This window comes from Parasteatoda tepidariorum, chromosome 12 (assembly GCF_982258835.1).
Source record: "Parasteatoda tepidariorum strain Cologne lab strain chromosome 12, Ptep-v5.0, whole genome shotgun sequence".
NCBI classification, from domain to species: domain Eukaryota; kingdom Metazoa; phylum Arthropoda; class Arachnida; order Araneae; family Theridiidae; genus Parasteatoda; species Parasteatoda tepidariorum.
In genome coordinates, this window is record NC_141766.1 from 42408059 (window position 1) to 42433053 (window position 24995).

Genomic DNA, 24995 nt, shown 5'->3' on the forward strand with positions numbered 1-24995 from the left:
TTTTTCCATAAATAGGGTAGATTTTCTTTCTAAAATTAAAAAAAGTATTCCGAAAAAAAATAAAATTTTTTAAGAATGGCTGACAAGGCATGGTATGATGCGTCTTCCTCTACGATAATGAATGGCTTTAAGAAGTCAGGATTCGTTAAAGATCACGAAAGTAGTCAAACAATCAATATCGTTAATTCTGCTGAAAACTGCACCGAAATTGATTGGAGCAGATTGACCGGACTCATGAAGCTTGATGACATGGAATTTCATGACTTTGTAAACGTAGATGATGCAGTAACAGTGTGTGGTCAGTGGGATGACAATGATATCATCGCTCAAACGAAAGCTTCTTGAGAACTATCAGAAGAAGAGGATGAGGAAATCGAAGATTTACTGCCCAATGTTACTAACAAAAAAGCACTTTTTGCAGTGGACACTGTAAGGAGATTTATTGAGAAGCAGCCAAATATGTCAGAGGAGGCATTTAAAGCTATAGTTCACTTAGAAAGTGTTACAGACAAACTTTCTTACACATCTCTAAAGCAAACAACAATTGAACCTCTTTTTAAATGAAAGTGTAAAAAGTGTTTTTAGGATAAATATGGAATAGTAAATAAGTTATGTAAAGAGCATTTTTCTTTATTCTACCATCGATAACATGCGATTTTCTATATCTCGAATTTTTTCTCTTCTCCCTTCAAGTTCGAGATATCGAGGTTTGACTGTATATATATATATATATATATATATATATATATATATATATATATATATATATATATATATATATATATATATATATATATATATATATATATATATATTATATTATAAAAAATTGTTTCGTGATTGTGATAAATGAAGTTTATCCAGTTTCAGAGAAATAAAACATACTAATGAAACATTTATGACAACACACTTTTTCCTTTTTGTTAAAAAAAAAATCGTTTTTTTTTTAAAAGAGCATTAGTACAAATCAGATAAGAATATTTTAGTTTATAAATATTGAAATCTTATACTGCAATCGGAAACATTTCTAAATCCTAGAACACAAAGTGGGAGAGAAATCGATTAGTAGGTTCCATCGAAGACTATTTTTCATTTAGAGTTAATATTTAGTTTGCTCGGAATATTTGATATTAATACTTTATGGAAAGATTATGATTTAACTTACGAAAAATACGAATTTGATCTCTTAAATATTTGACATGCTTGTATCTCAAAAGAAAAGGTAATTGATCTTATTATACTTAAAACTTAAATGTTACAAATATGACTGTAAAGTTAGAATTGCAAAATTGCTTTTCTTATGGTTTTGTAGAAACATTTGTTTATTATGTAAAATATTTAAAACATGAAAATTATTTATTATGCGTTTATAACTAGTTGTTTGGCATACAAAATTCATAAATATATATATATATATATATATATATATATATATATATATATATATATATATATATATATATATATATATATATATATATATATATATATATATATATATATATATATATATATATATATATATATATATATATATATATATTTATATTTATATATATATATATTTATATATATATATATATATATATATATATATATATATATATATATATATATATATATATATATATATATATATATATATATATATATATATATATATATATATATAAATTTAGATATTTTTTAATCTTTCTAGCGCCTCTTTACTTTTGAACAATGTAGACAAAAAATATCACGGGTACGAGAAATAGAGGTTGAAACTTCACCTCACCATTTTGCTGGGAGCTAGAAGACAGCGTTTAAGAGGAAAAATACTAATAAGCAAAAATGAGTGTAAAAATATCAAATAAACTTCGTTAAAAACATGAAAACTATAATTTATTCCAAAACATTCTGCTCCAAACACATCTTAAGAAACATGAAAATATCAGCTTTACCCGCGAAAAGCTGTTCAAAATATAATAATAACAATTCATCTCATTAAGAAAATTTCTTTTGCAGAATATTATTATTTGGAAAATGAAAATAACAACTTAGTTCTTAAAAATCAGTTCAACATATTCATAAAATTAGATAAATTAATTCTTATATGGAACATTGTCTGTGAATCAGTCTTCGAAACATGGAAAAGTCAATGTGCGTGAATATGCGTGTCAGCATGAATGTCGTATGTCAATATCAGTGCGTGAATATGAAAAAAAATAATTCTATTTGTAATTTATCATCGTATCATGAAAATAACAAATTAGTCAATTAAATTCTCATCATTTGAAAGCAAATTGCGCAAAGTAATTTAATATTAAATTATGTATAATATTATACATAATGTCACATATTTTTTATGCAAATGACATGACATTTTAATATAATTCATACATTTTCAATAAACATATAGCTCATCATTACATCCGGGACCGTCTTTATACGTATCTATTGATTAAATTGAAGGAATTGAACAGAATGTATAATTTAGAAGAAAAGAGAATTTTAATTGCGAATCAATTTTCTTACACTTTTAATGGTTTGAATATTTCATTAAATAACTGATGCAGTTTAATTGTTAAGTAAATAAAACATTACGTCGAAGAAAGGAAAATTAAGAAATTAAACATTTCTTCGTGCTTGAGTGGTTGTATTTTAATTTAGCTTGTACCTCGCTTTTTTTTTATTGAAATATAAAAGCAAAATTTATTAAGCTTTTTCTTATTTTGCAGCTGAACTGAAAAAGTACAAGAAAAATATAAGATTAAGAATTATTAGTTTTAAAGTTATTGTATATAAAACAACGCATATTCTAATATTATTGAAATTTTATTATATTTAGTTGGTTTTATATAAGCAACTTCGAAGAGTTAGTAACCTTTACTAAGTAACTGAATGCTATTCTAATTTAAATTTTTAAATGATTAAATATCTAAGCTGAGTACATTTTTTTAATTATTTTTTTTTAATGTTATTAAACGTTTTAGGAATACTTTCATCTCCGCATTTATCTTGTTCTTCTGTTAAGCATTTTCGTTTTCATAAAGAGACAAAGTTTAGTTAGTGTAAAATGTGGTTTTATTCTTTTTTTTATATATTTAGTGTGATTGAATGTAGAATTTAATAACATGAGAGCCGGATTGTTCTTGTTTTTAGTGGCGCCATCTATTGCCAAGAATTCAACTTCTGCCACATTCATACGTCACACCCGTTTATAGACCGAATCCATTCATCCACATATCGTAATTTTGACCTGCACCAGAGAACGACCAATATCCAATCAGTACCCCTAGAGGTATAATTTTCTATGGGAACATGGAGGACTTTGTAACCCGACAGATTCAGCATGCACCAGTCACCAGTTATTAAACGAGGAATCTTCGGCCATCTAGATTAGAACTTCCGTTCTCACGAACATAAGTCCAGCTCAGTACCAACCAGGCTATCCCGGCCTATCATTTATAAAAATTTCTTAAAAGGAAATTATTTTAATCCTTAGCAAGCAAAATTAATGCAGCGAGTACATAAAAGTATAGGACGATTACAAGATTACGAGGAATTTAATTGTTAAGTTTGAAAACTTATTTTTACAGCTATGTTTGTTATTTTTCAATTATAAACAGTCAAATACACTCTATAGCAAAAAAATCTACGCACCAAGAAGCAATCATCCGATTGCTTTGAAATTTCATATGCATGAATGTTTTGAACAGATATGGCTGGAATGATGCTGACTGGGGACGTATAGTCTTTAGCGACGAACCTCGCTTCCAACTGTGTCCTGACGATCATCGAAGACGTGTTTGGAGACGCACAGGGCAGAGGGGGGATCCTGCCTTCACTATTGCAGGCCACACCTGCCCTCAACAAGGCATTATGGTCTGGGGTGCTATTTCCTTTGACAGCCGGACACCTTTGGTCGTCATTAGAGGTACACTTACTGCACAGCTGTAAGTCGACGGCATCCTAAGACCTGTTTTGCTACCGTTCCTTTTGCAGCTCCCTGGGCTGGTTTTTCTGCAGGACAATGTCAGACCACATACGGCACGTGTTGCTATGAACTATCTGCAAGCTTGTCAAACTCTTCCTTGGCCTGCCAGATCACCAGGTCTCTCTCCCATCGAGCATGTCTGAAATATGACGGGAAGGCGATTGCATCTGGCACGGAATGTTGATGACATCGTTCGACAATTGGATCGAATTTGGCAGGAAATACCGCAAGAGACCATCCGGGAGCTTTATCGGTCTATGCCAAGCCGTGTGGCAGCTTGTATCCAGGCTAGAGGCGGGTCAACACCTTATTGAACTTGTTACATTAACTCTGCAATAAATTATTCAATTGTTCTGAAATTTCAATCATTTACTATTCTGTACATTGTCTTCCTATCCACCAATTTTCGTTTCAATCGGACAACTCCTTCTTGGTGCGTCTATTTTTTTGTTATAGAGTGTATTATGTTTTAATTAAAAAAAATTCAAGTTTTGTGTTCCATGAATGATTTTGTGTTCCACAAGGTTTGCTTACAAGCAAGTTTGTCTGCTGATTACAAACAAATTTGCTTACGTTTTGAGTAAGCTTTAATTAGCTGTTTCCAACAACGAAAGTCAACAGAAATTTTTCATTATAATTTTCAGCTTTAAATCTGATGTTCGCAAATAGTTAAATTTGATGAAATCTTGAATCTTCGTAAATGTATAGCTTAATAAAAAAAGCTTTTTTTGTTGTGTCTTACAAGTGATATAAGAGATGTAATTTTCTATTAATGCTATGTTAAAATATTTATGGGATTAAAAATGATTTATAAAAAGAAATTCATTTAACACATTACATAAAATAATTTATATTTTTTGGACCGTTTTTTCGTTGGGAAGGTTTTAAGAGGTTTCCTCAATTTTACTTATTCTATATAGCTGGTTATAAACTTAATTTCTAAATTGAAAAAAAGCATTGTCAAAACTACAAGAATATGGTAAAACTTAACGTGTTTCTGGCTCTTTGGAAACATTAAATTTAGTCGAACAGAATTTAATAGTAAAAGAAAGATGTTTTCTTAAAATGAAACATTTAGTTGAACATTTTTCGAGATTTTTGTCGGTTTTTAAAAAAATTAAACATTTAGGCGAACACTATTTCTCACGGAAAACCTAACCTTTAAACATTCTACACTGAGAAAAAATAAACGTTTAAAGTACCAGAATATGGTAAAAGTTACAGTGTTTCTGGCTCTAACGAAAACCAAGAAGCTCGGTAATTTATACCGGATTGCTTTGGTTATAATTTTGGTAAAATTAGCAATGAAATATCCTTTTACAATGTGTGATAAAATTTGATAAAAAGGTCAATTTTGGTCATTTTATCATGATACCTTAGAGCGTGGCATAAAAACTATTTATCCCTTTAAATTTACTTTTTAGTTTTGCTTTTTTTACTAAATGTGAAGCAGTCTATAATTTTGAAAATTATAATTTCCGATTGACCGTTACTGCATAAACGGAAATCGTTTCCACATGAATCATTTTAACACTGTATATTTTCGTTTTTAATACCAGAATTATCGTTTTTACTTACCAGAAATGTCATTACCATACTGTACGATAATTTTAATAGAATTCTTTTCTCTGTGAATGCTCATAAATTACCAAATTTATAAATTCTACGTTTGAAAGACTAAAAAAATGAAAAAAAGAAACTCGACAAAAAATAATAAAATGAGCGAAGGTATATCAAGCAGGAGAAAATAAATTCACACAGTATGCATTTCCTCATAACCCACTCTAACCTTTACTATTCTTCTAAACAAAGCCCTTCATTGGTATTGTTGTTTTTTTCTGTTTTTTGAAGTTACCAGTAGATGGTCACAGCAAATTATGGGTGATAATATACAAATTGACATTGAAACGGTAAGTTAGTTTGCGGGAAGTAAGCTTCCCACTGACGTATAAAGGGTTAAAGTTTTTCCGATTTTCTTCTTTTTTCTGCACACTGTTGAAGGGCAGTATCAAGTCCTTAGCAAATCAATAACAAATTTTCACTTGTTTTACACATAAAATTTTTTTAAATTTTTTATTTTTTTTAAATTTTTATTTTTTAAAATTTTTATTTTTTTTAAATTTTTATTTTTTTTAAATTTTATTTTTTTAAAATTTTTATTTTGAAATTTTTTTTTTATAAATATGAATAAAATTACTTCCATCCATTCAGATTTAGTACAAACATATATCAGACGAACTAACACCTTCTAAAGTTGTTTTTTTACTGAATTAAAAATTTATTTGTAAATGTTACGCACGGAATAACAGGTGGAATAACCGTATAAAATACACTGTAAGATATTCCGGATTAAATTACGGTAAAAAGTACCGGCACTCAGGTAAAAATGGATTTTATGGTAAAATCTAGTTTTACCGGAACATGATACGGAAAAATGAACCAGATATACCGTTATTTTCACAGCAATAATTACCGTAAAATCCCAGAATCACAGTAATTAAATAAATATTACTCTAAAAATTACGGTATCACTTAAAAATGGATTTTATGGATAATGCACCCAAACTGCCGGTACTTTTTACTGTAATTTATACGGAATTTTTTACAGTGTAGCCATGCCTCCGAAAGTTTTCTAATATACACTTTTGAAATCATGTAGAAATGAGTTAAAATTTAAAATTTATTAAATGATAAAATTGAATTCTAGTGATATCAATTTGAATTCTTTAAAAAGATTTGCAAAAAGTTGATTAACTAATTACTTTTGTAAAGATATATGATTGAACTATCTTTTCTTCAGCGTATTTATTTCGATTTAAAACACTTTTCTTTTAATTTCATATGTTCTAATTTAATAAAATATATATTAGTACTATTTTTTTTAAAAAATTGTGATTCTGAAAATTTGAATGTTTGTAATTAAGATGCATGCGTAGTGAAATATATGTCTGGGAATTTATAATAAAATTGCGGGACTTGACTTAATTTTTCCTTTTAGGATACAGCATTAAAACTTAATTGCTTTCAGTGAAAAAATTTGTCGCATGCAATATAGTCTTAAATTGTTTTTTTTTTTTTTTTTAATGCTCGTCCTTTAAAATTATTTCTTATTTACCGTTTTTCTTGCTTTTTTAATCCACATGACTGTTTTCAAGTAGAAAAGATAAAATTCTTCGTCTGTTTATTCTATTTTTGTAAATTTCAATTAAAGTGCTTTAATTTCTTTATGACATTCTTACGTAATTTCAGTATTAAATTTGATAAAGGCTTTTGCTTAACGGAAATAGAACAATGTATATTTAATTCTATTTCATCTTTATACGATTTATTATTTTCAATATTGCCTCATGCGTAGATGAGAAACGATTTCATACTCTAAACTGATATAAAATATGTATCTTTCTATTTAAAAATGTTTAAAATAGTATTTTTATGTACTTTTTTGAATTTACTTTTTGAAAGTGTCCTTCAAAAAAGGTTGCAAATGGCCTGCATGCGACACTCTTAATTTTAACCAAAATTCTCTACTTTTCAAGAAATAGACTTACTGTTTGCAATTAACATAATTATTTTGAATTTTTAATAGCTAATGATATTTCATTCCTTTTTCGAACAAAAACAAGCACAAGAGGCAAAAAAAGGGATAGCATTCGTTACAATATTTATCGCTGAAAATTAAATTTTACAGACAATTTTTATTGAGCAATTGAAATTAGTTATTTTATTTCAATTTTAAAAACCAGCAAGTTAACCTTTATTCTTAAGAAACAAATAAAAATATATACCTGCTCAGGTAAAAGGAAAGAAAAAAAGATATGATTTATCGTAAAATTTACGGAAGAAACAAATTCTCAATTTAAAATTCCAAATCCTTTACTTTTCACACAATTTTCCTGATTTTATTATGTATAATTAATTGCTTTTTTCAGCATTAATAGCTCATAAATTGCTCATAATTATTTTTTTCCAAATAAAAAAAAGGAAAAAGAACGTAATCATTACCCAGGCATACGGAAAAATATATTAGTCATTCTCAATTTTATATCCCATATTCTCTCTTTTCTAAGTATTTACTTAAATTTATTACGGTCAATAAATATTTTTTTCAGTTTTCTTAAAAAATAAATTGCATTCATTAATTGTTTCTAACAAATAAGCAAAAAAGTGTAAGCACTCAATTATACGGAAAAAAAGGAAACAGTTAAGGAAATACTTACAGGAAAAACAAACACTCTCCATTTTTTCCATTTTTCAAACAATTTGCTTAAATTTATTGCTTATTTATTTATAATATTTTTCAGTTTTATTATCTAATAATTTATCATTCTATATTATTTTTGAACAAAAGAAAAATCATGCTGTACACGAAACGTTTACTGTATACGTTTAAGAGAAGAAAAAAGAAAACGTATAAGGAAAAAAAAAATCACATTATTTACGGGGGAAACAACGACTTTCAATTTTAAATCCATGTTTCTGCATTTTACAAACATTTTAACTAATTTAAATTTAATAATTTTATCATCTTTTTTTATCTACTAATAATTCGATATTCATTATTACCTTGTGAGAAAACAAACAAAAACGTAGACGGTGACAGTAACACAACTATAAACAAAAACATTTATCACAAGATATACTGGAGAAACATCGACTTTTAATTTTTAATTCCAAGTTTCTGCATATTTCAAAAAATTATAACTACTTTAAATGTATTAATTTTATCATTTTTTTGTCTAAAATAATTCCCAGTTTCTTATTATCTCTTAAGAAAACAAACAAAACGTAAACGGTTTCAGTAACAGAGGTATAAACAAAAGCATTTATCTCAATATTTTCAGAAGAATAATCGACTTTTAATTTATTTCAAATCCAAGTTTGTGCATTTTAACTGCATTAAATTTATTAATTTTATCATCTTTTTTCATCTGAAAATTATTCGACATTCCTTATTTCGTAAGAAAACTAACAAAACGTAAACGGTTTCCAGCAGCAGACGTATAAACAAAAATATTTATCTCAATATTTACAGGAGAAACATCAACTTTTAATTTTAGATCCAAGTTTGCGCATTTTAAATGCTTCAAATTTATTAATTTTATCATATTTTTTCATCTAAAAATAATTCGACATTCCCTATTATCTCCCAAGAAAACAAACAAAACGTAAACGGTTTCGGTAGCAGACGTATAAACAAAAATATTTATCTCAATATATACAATAGAAACATCGGCTTTTAATTTTAAATCCAAGTTTGTGTATTTTACCTGCTTTAAATATATTAATTATATCGTCTTTTTTCATCTAAAAATAATTTGACATTCCTTATGATCTCCAAAGAAAACACAGCAACACGGTTTCGGTAACAGACGTATAAACAAAAATACTTTTCTCAATATATACAATAGAAACATCTACTTTTAATTTTAAATCCAAGTTTGTGCATTTTCAAGAATTTTAACTGCTCTAAATTCATTAATTTTATCATCTTTTTTCATCTAAAAATAATTCCACATTTCCTATTACCACCCAAGAAAACAAACAAAACATAAACATTTTCGGTAACAGACGTATAAACAAAAATATTTATCTCAATATTTACTGGACAAACATTAATTTTCATTTTTAAATCCAAATTTCTGCATTTTCAAGCATTTTAACTGCTTTAAATTTATTAATTTTATCATCTTTTTTCATCTAAAAATAATTCCACATTCCCTATTATCTCCCAAAAAAACAAACAAAACATAAACGTTTTCGGTAACAGACGTATGAGCAAAAATATTTATCTCAATATTTACCGGACAAACACTGATTTTTATTTTAAAATCCGAATTTCTGCATTTTCAAGCATTTTAACTGCTTTAAATTTATTAATTTTATCATCTATTTTCATCTAAAAATAATTCCACATTCCCTATTATCTCCCAAAAAAACAAACAAAACATAAACGGTTTCGGTAACAGACGTATAAACAAAAATATTTATCTCAATATTTACTGGACAAACATTAATTTTTATTTTTAAATCCAAATTTCTGCATTTTCAAGCATTTTAACTGCTTTAAATTTATTAATTTTATCATCTTTTTTTATCTAAAAATAATTCGACATTCCCTTTTATCTTCCAAGAAAACAAACAAAGCATAAACGGTTTCGGTAACAGACGTATAAACAAAAACATTTATCGCAATATTCACGGGAGAAACAAACCACTCTCAATTTTAAATCCAAGATCCTCCGATTTTCTCTCGGAAGAAGCAAAAGTTTTTAATCATTTGGATGTTGTCTTTGTTGGGTTGAGGTGTCCATGACAACCTCAGCCGAGGAGGCACCCAAGGGGTCGAATACCGTACCCACCCCCGAACGTCAGGTGCGTTTCCGTCAGTGTCCCGAGAGTTACATACCATTGATCTGCTCTGCAAAGCGATCGGTGTGAACTGACCGTTTCCTTTCAGTACTTGCCCAGCGGCGCTCAGAGGCAGAACTAGCCCTTTGCATCAACTATTTTAACACAAAGAATCATCTGGTTCTGTCATGCCGATCTTATCCGGACGGAGTTTCGCCTTTATACTCTACTTAGCAACTATTTATCTAGTTAGAGGTAAGTCCAAGATGTATTTTTCGCTTTCGTTTTTTATCTCGTCTCTCAGGAAGATACAAAAGAGGAATATCGTGATAGGAAAACGAAAAAGAAACATCTTTTGGTGGTATTTCGATGCGTGGAGTTAACTTGGGGGGAAGTTTTGTACTTTCTCCGAAGTTTTCGGTTCGCCGCCGGCGTGGTTGTTGTTTTTCCGCTTTTCGTTTGTTTTCTGTTTTTAATGTGTTTTGTTTTTTTCGATCTATAAGCATATCGTTTGAGATTGAGTTAAAATGATTTCCATTTTAAAACATTTTAAATCGCTCTTATTTCGATAGAAATATGAAATATGTGCATGTTTATATCATTGGTAAATTTAAATAGAGAAACTATTCGTATTGTTTATCCGCATTTCTGTTTTGAATGTATTTTGTTTTTGCTGTTTTATTAGTGTGTCTGTTGATTTTGAAGTAAAATGGAAAATATTTAAAGTCTCTCCATTTTGATAGAAATACTGAAATGTGCGTAATTTTATATCGCTGCTAAATTTAAAGTAACAAATTTCATATTATTTTCAGAATTTCATTTTTTCTATTTTAAATGCGTTTTGTTTTTGTTGTTCTATAAGTGTGTTGGTTGATTTTGAAGGGAAAGCATTCCAATAAAAATTTGCAAAATTAAAAAAACTTTCCATTTAGCTTTTCCACATTTCTTTTTTTTTCTGTTTTGAATGCATTTTGTTTTCGTTGTTCTATAAATTTTTCGATTGAGTTTGAAGTAAAATGAATCTTATTGCAAAATATTTAAAATCTCTCATATGTTTGATAGAAGTAGTAAACACATTAAAATTTTTTATCGTTGCTAAGTTTGAAGTAAATGAACTATTCATATTGTTTTTGCGGATTACTTTTTGTTTTCTTCTGTTTTTAATGCGTTTTGTTTTTGTTTTTCTATAAATCTATTGGGTGAGTTTGGAGCAAAATAATTTCAATAACAGTTTGCAAAATAAATAAATAAACTATTTATTTAGTTTCCTTGCATTTTTTTCTGTTTTGAATGTGTTTTGTTTTTGTTCTTCTTGATTCCGTTTGAAAAATGTTTAAAATCTTTCTTATTTTTGTAAAAATATTAAATATGTGTGTTTTCATATCGTTGTTAAATTTAAAGAAAAACGAACTATTCATATTATTTTTATTATTTTTCTAAATTTCTTTTTTTCTTCTGTTTTGAATGTGTTTTGTTTTTTTCTGTTATGAAAGTGTGATGATTAAGTTTGAAGTAAAATCATTCAAATTGAAAAATAATAATAATAATAAAAATATTCATATAATTTTCCCATTTTTTTCTGTTTTCAATACATTTTGTTTTAGTTATTCCATAAATGTGTCAGTTGAGTTTGAAGTAAAATGATTCTCATTGCTAAATATTTAATGACTTTTATTTTGATAGATTTATTAAATATAAGTTTGTTTACATTAGTGTTAAATTTAAAGGAAAAATGCAACTTTAAAATCAAAATACTTACAATGAATTTCTATTCTATTTTAACTCTAAATGACTTTAAATGGACAGAATTTCTGCTCTATAACTAAGAGTTCTCTTAATTTCTAATGATCAAATTTCGATTAAAACGTTAAATTTTCATTACTGTTTGAAAATAACTCCAAAATGTTTATAAATGATTCCTATTCTGTTTCCGTTAAATTTAATAGTGAATAATTCCCATATAAAAATATTTGAAAAACTTTTTATTTTTATATATTTTCCATAAGTATTGTATTCTAATTTCTATTCTTATTGGATTTGTGGATTTGCAGTTAAACGCATTTGGACGCACTTGTGAATTTGCATTTCCATGACAAATTAATCAAATTAATTTTTTTTTTTATAAATGAAATTTTTAAGCAATGAAAAATGAAAATGTAATATATAAATCTCACTCTCTCTCTGTATATATATATATATATATATATATATATATATATATATATATATATATATATATATATATATATATATATATATATATATATATATTTGTGTGAAGTATTAGAGGCAATTTATTTTTAAGCTAAATGTAGGAATGATTTGTTTTTTAATTCAACAACTGCTCTTCTCAGCGCTATCATGCGTTTTGTAGTTTTGTTATGTTTGTTGTTTTTTCCAAAACCATTTAGGATCAAACCTCTGTAGGTGATAACTTTTAAAAGGATACCAAAAGATAATTTTCCAAAGATAAATAGTTTTGCGACAAATATAGAAATATAAATTGTTACATCCATTTAAATTGATATTTATTTCGGCTTTCTGAAAAAGTCAGCATAGATAAAATTTGTTTTGAAATCAATTTTATTTACTTTTTTCTCTTTCTTACCTCAAGTTTTTCTTGGTTCCTTGTCTAAGAAATAACTTTATGGAAATCTTACATCTCATTAAAATTTAAATTTAAATTTGTTTTCATTCTTTGCATGCTTCTATAAACTTTTATTCTCACTCATTCTTATGTTATGTTCACTTTAGTTCTTTTATACTCACTTTAATTCTTTCTTTCATTCTTTTTCTCTAAAAAAAGTTAATTCCTAAAATATTTTTCACTAAAAAGGTAAGAATTGGTAAGTCATGGATAAGGCTCCACAATTTCATGAAGAATAGCATGATTGTGACGATTTATCAGCTTTGCGCTCAAGTCGCCTTTACTTCCCAGACAAGCTTGTACTCATCGTTGGGTAGGTTTCATGCCAGTACTGGGGATCAAACCTCAGTCGTCCATATTCACAGCTCAGTGCTTTAAACACTGACACTTAATCTGCACTAACACTAAACTCAACTAACACTAAACATCTTTTAAAAGAGTGTTTGAAGAAACATATTTAAATTATTATCTCTTTTTTTGAAACAAATCTTGAAATAAAATTGCAAACAATAAAAATTATGTTCACAAAAAATATATTTAGTTATAAATATTAAATATTAAATAGCATTTTTTAAAATATTTAATGTCACAAAAAATCATTATAACTTTTTTTTATCCAAGCATAATTTAATATACTATTTGCTTCTCAAGTAAAACCAATACTTAAGGCGCTTAGGTTTAATTTCTGTAAGAAATGGAGTACTCGGGCAGTTTCGATGCTGGAATAATACTTTTTTTTTTTCAAATTCTCTCAGGGATTCTATTTAATTATTCCTGAATACTTTTAAATAATTTTGTCGCAAAATATCGAAACACATTTATATTTAGTTAAATGTACTTACGAAATAATAAAAGTGCCTATAAGTTAAAGTTCTTAAAATAATCTGTTTATTTAAATTTACTTGTTTAAAAGAAAATCAGTCAACATCAACGTTTATATAAAAGAAATAAACAATAAAAGAGTTCGCGCAGTTAAAAACATAATTTCCTCAATTTATTCAAATTCAGTTCATTTTTTTTAAATTTTAAAATCTAAAATTAAAACGATGCATTTTAAAGTGCTGTAGAATAAAATAAAAAAGTGATTTTCCTTAACTAAAAGTAAATATTTCCATTAATGTAAAATTAATTTAAGTCAACATTTTATTTCTTTAGATGAGAAGAAATTTTTATTCAAACCTTTTCTCTTATTAATGTTGAATAAACTGAGAAAAGGAAACGTACAAAATGAAAAATATGGTTTGAAAATTAATGCAAGATTATTTAATTTTGTTCTTCTAAAAAAAAACTATTTTCGTAATAAGTTACTGAATAAATAAATACCTAGCAGTTTCTTCCCCAAACTAAGATTTAATGATTTTAAAAGCATTTTTGAAAGAATTTGCGAGTTATTAAGATGTTTACATTTTACTAAAGTATTAAAATTATATTTAATATGCAATAAAGTAAATAATTATGATAGGTTTAGAGCGGTTATTTCATTTTAATGATCCATTGTTAAATGTGCAATTACAAAAATCGATCCTCTTAACGAAATTAAAATAATAAACATTCTAGATATTCGAACGAAAAAGTTAATTAAAAAATAAAATTCAAATTTTAAGAATAAATTTCGTGTAAGCTTAGTTAAATATTAACAGATTAATACTTAGTATATCGCCTTAAATAGCATTACGTGCAACGTTTATGTTATTGAACTTTTTAAAATAGGAATTGCAAATTTTTAATTCCGTATAATGTAACAAAATATTATATATTCGCCCTTAATATTCTAATGTATATTTTCATATAGTGTACTTTTTTCTTCTAGTTGCATTTTAATTTTATGCACTGATTTTTTTTTTACGAGAAATATATCATAAAGAACGTAGCACTGATATTTAAAGATTTACTTGAAAATATTATAACTATGAATTTAAACAAATCCATTCTTACTTAATTAAAATTCATTAAAAATCACATTTAACAGCCTAAAAATGCTTTATATTGTCTTATTCTTAATACTAAGAGCAGCAAATGATATTCCCATTACGATAGAATAATTTGCGGAAATATAGCCAACATTTAGAATTTATTAAATTTAACAAGTGTTTAATCTTCATAGGATTACTGCAAATTCTTGGCCACCTTAATTAGCCTAAAGCTTATACGTCATATTATATTTTATTTTAATTAACCAATAATTTTAGAAATTGTTCTTTATGTAATGTAGTCCCTTTAAATTCCCCCCCAAACCCTGTTAAAGTTAATAATTCGCAAAGAGTCGTAAAATGTGTGTTTTGCAAAAATTTCAAATCAAGATGTAAAAGTTCTGCAGAGGGAATGTTTAAACATAAAAAAGATTCCTAGCAATTTAATAAACTCTCCTTTTTTCAGTGTCTTTTTTACCCCATCTACATTGTTATTTTACATGTTTTTTAATGAAATCTCTCATCCCCTGTTCCGTTTTTATATAATTCCGTATAACCGGTCAGCAAAGTATTACTTCTTTTATCAATTTCTCTACTTTTCATGAAAAATGAGAATTTTGAAGCATGCATTTTTGATGATCGATTGCAATTTTTTTCTAAAATGATTTTCCAGAATCTGATGCAGAATTCGTTTCCTCGTAATCTTAAAACTGGCGGAGATATTTGAAAATACCAGATATATCTAACTAATTGACATCAAAGCTTCGAAATTAATTAGGGAAATTCAATTTAATCTTATATTCCCCAAAATCCCTCCATACATTTTCAATAAACATGAAATAAACTATTTTTCTTATTAAGTATTATATTTCATTTTAATATCCATAAAGTATGCAAATTGCTTTATTTAATGCTATACCTTTTACGTTTCCCTCCAAATCTTGTAAAAAGTTAATATTTTATTTAAAGTTCTTAAACGGTTGCTTTGTATAATTCTTATAAAGATATGAAAGTTGCACTCTCAGAAATAAAACTCTCACGTTTGACGAAAAAACAATCATTGAGCTGTATTTCGTTAATATTGGAAATCCTTTTGTCACGAAATCAGGTGATTTGCGACAAAACGCGAATTTTCAAATATATGACGAAAATGTTTCCTCAACTCGGTGCCTCATAACAGTGCATTGTGGGAAATTGTTAACCAGAATGAAGTTTCGACGATTGAAAATAAATAGACGAAACAAGCCAACTTCTGTATATGGTGGTCAAGGAGTTTCCTAGAGCCAGGACGATCCCGGGTTCAAAGCAACATTGATCAACGTATATGGTGATTATTAGAAAAGTTAGATACGGTACTCACTGCCATGGTTTTTTTTAGGGGGGGGGAAATATTTCTTTAACTTTGACGAAATAAGTTTCCCTGAAGTGGCAATATTTATTTCGTAGCCTTCACGAAATTTTTGCTCAGAGCATATACCACGGAACGATTTCGTCAGAAACGAATAAAGTTTCCTAATGATCCATTTTTGACAGGGTAAAGAGTAAAAAAAAATCATTTCCTCCCATTGTATGTTATCTTCCATTTATTATATGATCCCTTTTATTGGCACCATCAGCAATCATATTAGACATTTTTTTTAATAAACTCTCTCAACCATATTATAATCCCCCATTATTATCTATTTTTCGTACAACCCATCAGTAAAGAAATATTTTTTGCCGTTCTCTACTTTTACCCAAAACAAGAATTTTCAACTATGCATTTTCGATGTTCGATTACCATTTCTTTTTAAAAAAAATAATGCATAATTTTTGTCCCCATTGCTATCCCAAAACTAACTAGTATATTTCAAAATACCAGACATACCCCTTTTTCCCTCACCCATAATCTAATACCCCCTTATTATACATTTTTCGTACAACCCATCAGTAAAGAAATATTTTTTATCGTTCTCTACTTTTACCCAAAATAAGAATTTTCAACTATGCATTTTCGATGTTCGATTACCATTTCTTTTTAAAAAAAATAATGCATAATTTTTGTCCCCATTGCTATCCCAAAACTAACTAGTATATTTCAAAATACCAGACATACCCCTCTTTCCCTCACCCATAATCTAATACCTTCTTATAATACATTTTTCCAACAACCCATCAGTAAAGAAATATTTTTTATCATTCTCTACTTTTACGCAAAATAAGAATTTTCAACTATACATTTTCGATGCTCGATTACGATTTCTTTCTAAAAAAAAAAAAAAAAAAAAAATAATGCGCAATTCTTGTCCCCATTCCTATCCCAAAACTAACTGAGATATTTCAAAATACCTGACATACCCCCTTTTCCCTCACCCATAATCTAATACCCCTTTATTATCTATTTTTCGTACAACCCATTAATAAAATTTTTTTTTTTATCGTTCCTTAATTTTATGAAAATTAAGAATTTTCAACTATCTATTTTCGATGTTCGAATACGATTTCTTTACAAAAAAAAATTAAAAATTCCTGTCTCCTATGTCATCCTAAAACTAACAAACATATTTCAAAATACCAGACATACGTCTTACTTCCTCACCAATAATCTTTACCCCTTAATATCTATTTCTCGTACAACCCATCAGTAAAGAAATATTTTTTATCGTTCTCTACTTTTACGCAAAATAAGAATTTTCAACTATGCATTTTCGATGTTCGATTACGATTTCTTTCTAAAAAAATAAAAATAATAATGCATAATTCTTGTCTCCAAAGCCATCCCTAAACTAACAGAGATATTTCAAAATACTAGACATACCCAACAAATTGACATCAAAGCTTCAAAATTAATTAGAGAAACTCAATTTAATCTCCTTTTCTTTAAAACCATCCCACACCTTTTCAACAACCACGAAATAAACTATTTTTCTTAATAAATAGCTGTGACAAGTCGTGAAACGAAATTTACGGTACAAATAAGTATCCTAGTAACCCAGTTCTTGTTAAGTTTGGCGAAATCCGGTGGCTTGATTAGAAAAGGATTCGAAAAGCAAATATAGATTCTTATACCAAGTACATTCCTAGGTTCGATATCTTTTCATTAGTGCTTAGAGTTCAAAGCTTCCTCCTTATTACATAAGAATTCCAGAAAATTCCGAACAGTCATCGAAATGGGCAGTGTTACATTTTGTGAGAATTAAGTTTATATTCCGATTCGGTTTCTGCCTAGCTAACAATGCTTCTGATCAAAAGCTCTCTATTCTACGAAACACTTCGGTTGCAATATCAGTTTGATTAGATTTGCATCTGCATCACCAAATTTAAGCTTTATATCAGATGTGTCTTACGTCTTAAGTATAATGTTATTGTTTTGAAAGATAATTTTGTTGAATGGAATTTAATAGCAAAAGAAAAAAGTTTTTTTTTCTCATTTTTCTTAAAAAATGCAAAATTTAGTTAAAAATTTTTCGAGACTTTCACTAATTTTGGAAAAATTAAACATTTAAGGGAAAACTATGCCTGCGCAAACCTAACCGTTTAGGTTTCCGACTAGTTTCGATAACTTTTCTTTAAATATTAATATAAAGTTTTAAAAAACTAGTTTATTTGCTTTATTAAATGTAAAAACTTACAAAACTAGCAAAAAAGTTATTATCATTATATTTTTGTTTTTTAAATGGCAATTTTTAGGTAAAATTAAGGAAATTTTTTTGCATAAACACTGTAAAAAATTTCTCTCCCAAAACAAAATATCCTTTTAAGATTATATTTAGAAGGTTATGAACTATGTTTTGAACTATTACTTTAAAATCAAGTGCATGTACTACTGAGTTAGGGATCAATGTTGCTAAAAAAGAGAATTATTAAAAATGTTCGCACTTGTTTTTGCAAAAAAAAGAAAAAAAATATGCATAAAAATGAAATTCTGCTTTTTTCTTCCAGTCTGTAGTTCAAGACATGTTTTGCTATACTCATAAACACTCATGAAAAATTGTAGACAATTATTTTCAAAACAACACGAGATGTAGTGTTTAAGGTGGTGTACAATGTGAAAGAAACTGATTTTAATATAAACCGATTTAAAGACTTAAAACCACAAGTCTATCCACTGTTATCACCTAGTACAAAAACTGCTGTAACTTAGTAAATAAACGGAGTACAAACAAAAGTAAAGTATTTTTAGGAAGATAAGATTAGAGGGATTCTAAATTTATAATGAACTCAAATTTCGAAACTTTTGTCCAAAATCCTGTTTTTGCACATACCTTAAACATTCTACAAAAAAAGAAAAAAAGAATGATTTTTAAATTACCAGAATATGGTGAAATTCTTAGCGTTTCTGGCTCTATAAGAACACCACATATCTTGGTTATTTTTTTTTCTAAGTGCCTTCATAATGAATTTGGGTAAACTAAAAATATACCTTTACAATAGGTGATACAATTAAGTAAATGTGGTGAAATTCGGTGATTCTGTCATTATATCTTAGAATATACTATAAAAACCTTTTATTTGGTTAAATTTACTGTTCAGTTGAGCATTCTTTACTAAATGTGTAGCAATAAGAACTATAATTTTGAGAACCAAAATTTCCGATTAACCGTCACCATATAAACGGAAACCGTTGCCATATAAATGGTTTAAGAACCGTATATTTTAATTTTCAATACTAGAATGATGTGATTTTTTTACCAAAAATGTTATTACCATAGAATGCGGTAATTTTACCAGAATTTCTTTCTGCGTGTATTCTTATAAGTAACCAAATTTATAAATACTGCGTTTAAAACTAAAAATATAGTTGCACGAGAAGTAAAATTAACATATGCATAACAGGCAAAAGCTATTTATTCCCCTATATTTACTTTTCAGTTTTGTATTTTTTTACCAAATGTGTGGTAATAAAAACTACAATTTTGAAAACCATAATTTCCTGCAAACCGTTACAAAATGAATTAAAATCAAGAAATTACTAAATGAATGGCTTAAAAATCATATATTTTGACTTCGTCAACCAGAATTTCGTTTCTTTTTTCACCTGAATTGTCATTACCATACAATACGATCATTTTACTAGATATTTTTTTTCCGTGTATATATTACTATAAGTAATGTTTCGCCTATATAGACGAGCTCGTATTAATATTGTTTATAATCTAGTTAAAAGGGTAATCAACAAAACAATAAAGATTTCATATTTAAAAATGGAAAAAAAATTATGAAAAATTTAATCAAGAAGAAATTAAATCCCTTAAATTTATATAATGAAAAATTGAAAGTGCATGTTAAGGAAAATATGAAGGAAAAAAAAAAACAACAGCTTGGGGTTCTTATTGGCATATATTTGTTGTGCTGTAACCTTTCACTATCATTTCCGCTTATTTTATTTGCACAGTTAATATTTCTATCCATTAAAAAAAGAATAAAAACAATTATATTTTAATAAACAAGGGAAAATTTCCTCAGAGTTATGAAACATTGATGATGAAATCTTTTTCATAAATATTCTATTATAATTTTAAGAATTTAAACACTATGTTTTTTTTTCCTTTGAAAAATGTCATGTAGCAGACGATAAACGAATTATGATTTTTATTATTATAGCTCTACGCATTGTTCTGTTGGTAAGGTTTTAAAGTAATCACCTTTCAAGGGAAAATTTTCTTCTTACGGTTTAAAACATAATCACAAGCTATTTTTTGTCGATTTCAGTTATAGTATTTTACAAAACTAAGAACTACTGAATTCTATTGTTACATTTTTATCATTAGTAAAATGAATGATTATGAAATGGAATGAAATTGAAGCTTTGTTTCTTATTTATTTCAATAACCTATTAAAAAGCAGCTTCTAGTGAGTTGAAAAAAAATTCAAAAAGTGAATAATTGTTCATATTTTATAATGATTTTGAATCAGGTATAAAAAAATCATATGAATAGACTGTCGTAGATAAAGCTTTAACGACTTGCTTTGCCCCGAGTATAGTTTCAGTTTTATAATAATAATATTATTTTTTCATACTCACCATTTTTAATTTTTTATTTATTTTCTTAATCTGCATTATTAATTTTTTTTAAATATTTTTTTTAAGTAATTTTACTTTGACTGATGTTTGCGATAATTTGAAAGAAGAATTCGAATTTTATATGAAATACTTTAAAAAAATGTGTGTTTAGGTATTTCTTAAGAAATTAGGTGGAAATGGGTTTCATAATAAAAGAAAGTATAATGTTTTTGTTGAAAGTATATTGAATTTGCTTAGTTTAAGTTTTTAAATTGGTATTTTTAGTTTTATTTTTGAAAGGTTTAAGTTTTAAATTAAAGACTTTAATTTCGTTAATAAACAAATTAATCTTTTGTTCGATAATAACTTTACAATCTCTTATCTCATCTTTTTTAATTACTCCTAACTATCAATTATACTTGTTTTTCCAATTTATCTTATGTTCACCATTTTTATTTAAAAGTTAACAGCTTATAACAACAATTAATTGTCAAAACCTTTTTTTTTCTCTAAAAGACTTATTTGAAGAGGATGTTTGTGTCTTGTGAGACATTTTCAATGCTTTGAAAAAGTTGTTACTTGAGTTTTTTTTTGTTGAAGATTTATAACTTAAGAGCTAAATTTTTCTTAATTTGAGTCCCGCTGACACATGAGAAATATTATTTAAAAATTATATAAGATTGCTTAAAAGCAATTTAATTTAGCTTCACAGTTTCATTGTTATTCATTTCAGTGATCATCAGTTCATTAGCTTATAAGTTAAGTTTACGTTGCTCACTAATAAATGATTTTTATACAATGACGTACGTATATATATATATATATATATATATATATATATATATATATATATATATATATATATATATATATATATATATATATATATATATATATATATATATATATATATATATATATATATATATATATATATATATATATATATATATATATATATATATATATATATATATATATATATATATCTGCCTTTGCATGCTATTCTAATGTAACTACGCCTGAATTATTTTTTTTTTTAAAATGTCAAAAGATATGCTTCCACAAATTTATCTCTTATCATTTTTGATCTATAAAAAATACCATACCCATAAGATTTAGTCGCTGTTTTTCAGTACGGTTTCCAAATGATATGGCGTCGTTATGGTGATATTTAAAGGATAAGTGGCTTATTTCATTGCTCGAAGATAGTTACAGATCTGTCAACGGAGAAAATCCATATCTTGACCAAGTACTAAATAAACATTGACCACTACTGGAATCTTTCTTAATGGTCCTGATTTTCAGCATTGAATTTACTCAGTTACTTTAAGTATAGAATATTAAATTTCGTTATTTTGTATTGCTTTGAGTATAATAAATCTAAAATTGGTATTTGCAGCATTTGTAAGGTTTTATTTTAGCTATTGTAGGTTGATATTAAAGTATATGTAACTATTCTTATATATATATATATATATATATATATATATATATATATATATATATATATATATATATATATATATATATATATATATATATATATATATATATATATATATATATATATATACACACAAATTAACATGAAAAACATGAATAAAATAAAAATAAAAAACTAAATGGTAGAGAAACAAGAATGGTAAAGGCAAATAGTCGTTGTCAAGACACATCTAATTGCCATAAATAATGCGATATTTCTGAATAAAGAATAATTATCCTAAGATAAAAATTATTCTTTATATGTGCCGATATCGCAAAAACCTAATGTTGTAAAAAATCATGAAATAAAAGAAAAATGTAAAAGGAAATCAAACTTACCGGCGTGAATTAAAACGCGGTTTAGGTTTAAAAGTACAATAATAAAACAGTTAACAAAAATCGCGAAGATGTAAAATATTGCTTATAGCTTGAATCGAATATAATAAAATTAAAAAAACATTTGATCGAAGAAGAAGAAAAAAATGTTTAGGTAAAATATTAGTGCTGCCATCTATGAGAAACAATTAGTAAAAAGGTAATAAAATTGAAATAATAATAAAAATGTTTAACGGATTGAATAAATTAGCAGTCTTAAAAAAAAAAAAAATCATTAATAGGGAAATTAATTTAAAAGTCAGTGTCTGTCAGGATAGAAAGTCGTTTATAGACTTATCCTTCATTCATAAAATCTAACATAATTTTAAAGAATACACATATCCATCTTTCATAGGGTGACTTATTTAAAAATCAGAGCCTGCATACAGGAATAGAAAACCGTTTATAGGTTTTATTCTTCATTCATACAACCTTACATAATTTTAAAGTATACACGTATCACCTGCATTCATTTGGGATGGTTCTTTACGAACCAGAGCCCATTCCACTTATACAAAAATAAAAATAATTAAATAAATAAATAAATAAATAAATAAATAAATAAATAAATAAACTGTTTATTATACTGGACAATTAAAATTAAATTAATTTTAAGAGGCTACAAAAATTAAAAAGTAACTAAAAAATATTTAACTAATCCAGTATAAAAGGTCATACATCCAAACTATTCCGTCCAGTGGCTTTAGAAATATATATATATATATATATATATATATATATATATATATATATATATATATATATATATATATATATATATATATATATATATATATATATATATATATATATATATATATATATATATATATATTTCTATATGTTTTATAATGTGTTTTATAATATTAGTTATAATATAAGTTTATTTCAAAACTGTCAAACCACAATGAAATGAACAAGCATTCAAATTCAGTGAATCTTTGAACAAAAATCAAGATTTTAACCCATATATAACGTGATATTTTTATGCTTTTTCTTTACAAATCTTAATGTAAAGCGGCTTAATAATCTTGAGATTATTTTAAGACCTCTACGCAAAAATAAATATAAATTATTTACTTGATACAATATGTTTGTTTGTTCTGAAATAAATTAACATAAAAACTTAAATTGCATCTCAAAATAACATAGAACTATTGATCATGTTGCATAGAGAAAAAACGGTATACTAAGTTTTTATATTTAAAAATAATTTTTATTAAAATTTAAACTTTTTGGAAATTACCTTCTTTTGCTTTTTTTCTCAAATGAAATATTGAACATTAGAAAGTCAAAATATCTTAAAAATGCTTAATATAAAGTAAATAAAAATAATATTTAGCTTCATAAATATGTCGAATTTCAGTAGACTTGTAGAAGTTCAGTAGGTTTTTCTCAAAAGAATAGGCAATTCGTAGAAAGGTAAAAATTAAATATTATGGATTAAATGTATTATATCTGATAAATATTTAAATAAAATGGGATGAAATTTATGACAATAACATGCTTTGTGTAACAAATTTAGAGGTACAATTCAAAAAAGGAAACTTTGTCACACCAAAGTTATCGGAACGGGAAACCGAGATAAGTTTTAAACACATAAGACTTTATTGTTGCCTTATTCTATCAATATCAAATTGTAAAAATAGAAAAAAAAGGCAAAAAGCATTTTTAAAGTTGAGCTGAAAACTGCAGGATTAAACACTGCTTTGAAATTTCACAAAAATAAGAAATGCAAATATAAAAAAGAACATAAAGAAATAAAATATTTTGTTCTATTCTTCGGTATGTACAGTTAAAATAATACACCTAAAATTGAATGTGGAAAAACATTGCCCCATGCATTGCTTTAACATTGTAACATATGTATACGTTTCAGCGATAAAACCATTTGTATAAGATATAAATTATAGCTGTTTTTGAATTGCGATGTGTATGGATGAAAATTTTTCTTAAATTTTTTTAGTGGTTTTTTAAAAGACATATATAGAATCTGTTTTCCATGCAGTTCATTTAAATGTGTGAATCTTTGTGTTTTGTCTGTTAGCAGACACGGTGATTTCTTTAATGTAATATCACGTACTGAACATTGAACTAAATTACTTATTTAGTTTCCATAACGTAGATGAATGTTTAATGATGTTTGAAATTTTTGATGAATTAAATAATAAAATCAAAATTAAGTGAAAAGAATAGTGATATCTTCTTTTAGTTAATCAAAGGAAAAAAACGCAAAAAAAAAGAAAAAAAGCTCTTTTACATCAAAAACTA

General features: G+C 26.3%; 1 protein-coding gene across 1 annotated transcript in view; it reads left to right on the forward strand.

The window, feature by feature from the left end:
• Positions 1-10339: 10339 nt before the first annotated feature.
• LOC107455861 (uncharacterized) overlaps positions 10340-24995 on the forward strand; it is a 259904-nt gene continuing 245248 nt past the window's right edge. The window contains exon 1 of the mRNA XM_087155784.1: positions 10340-10579. Within this exon, the coding sequence (XP_087011910.1) occupies positions 10513-10579 (67 nt within the window). The 5' untranslated portion in view covers positions 10340-10512. The remainder of the gene's footprint in view (positions 10580-24995) is intronic.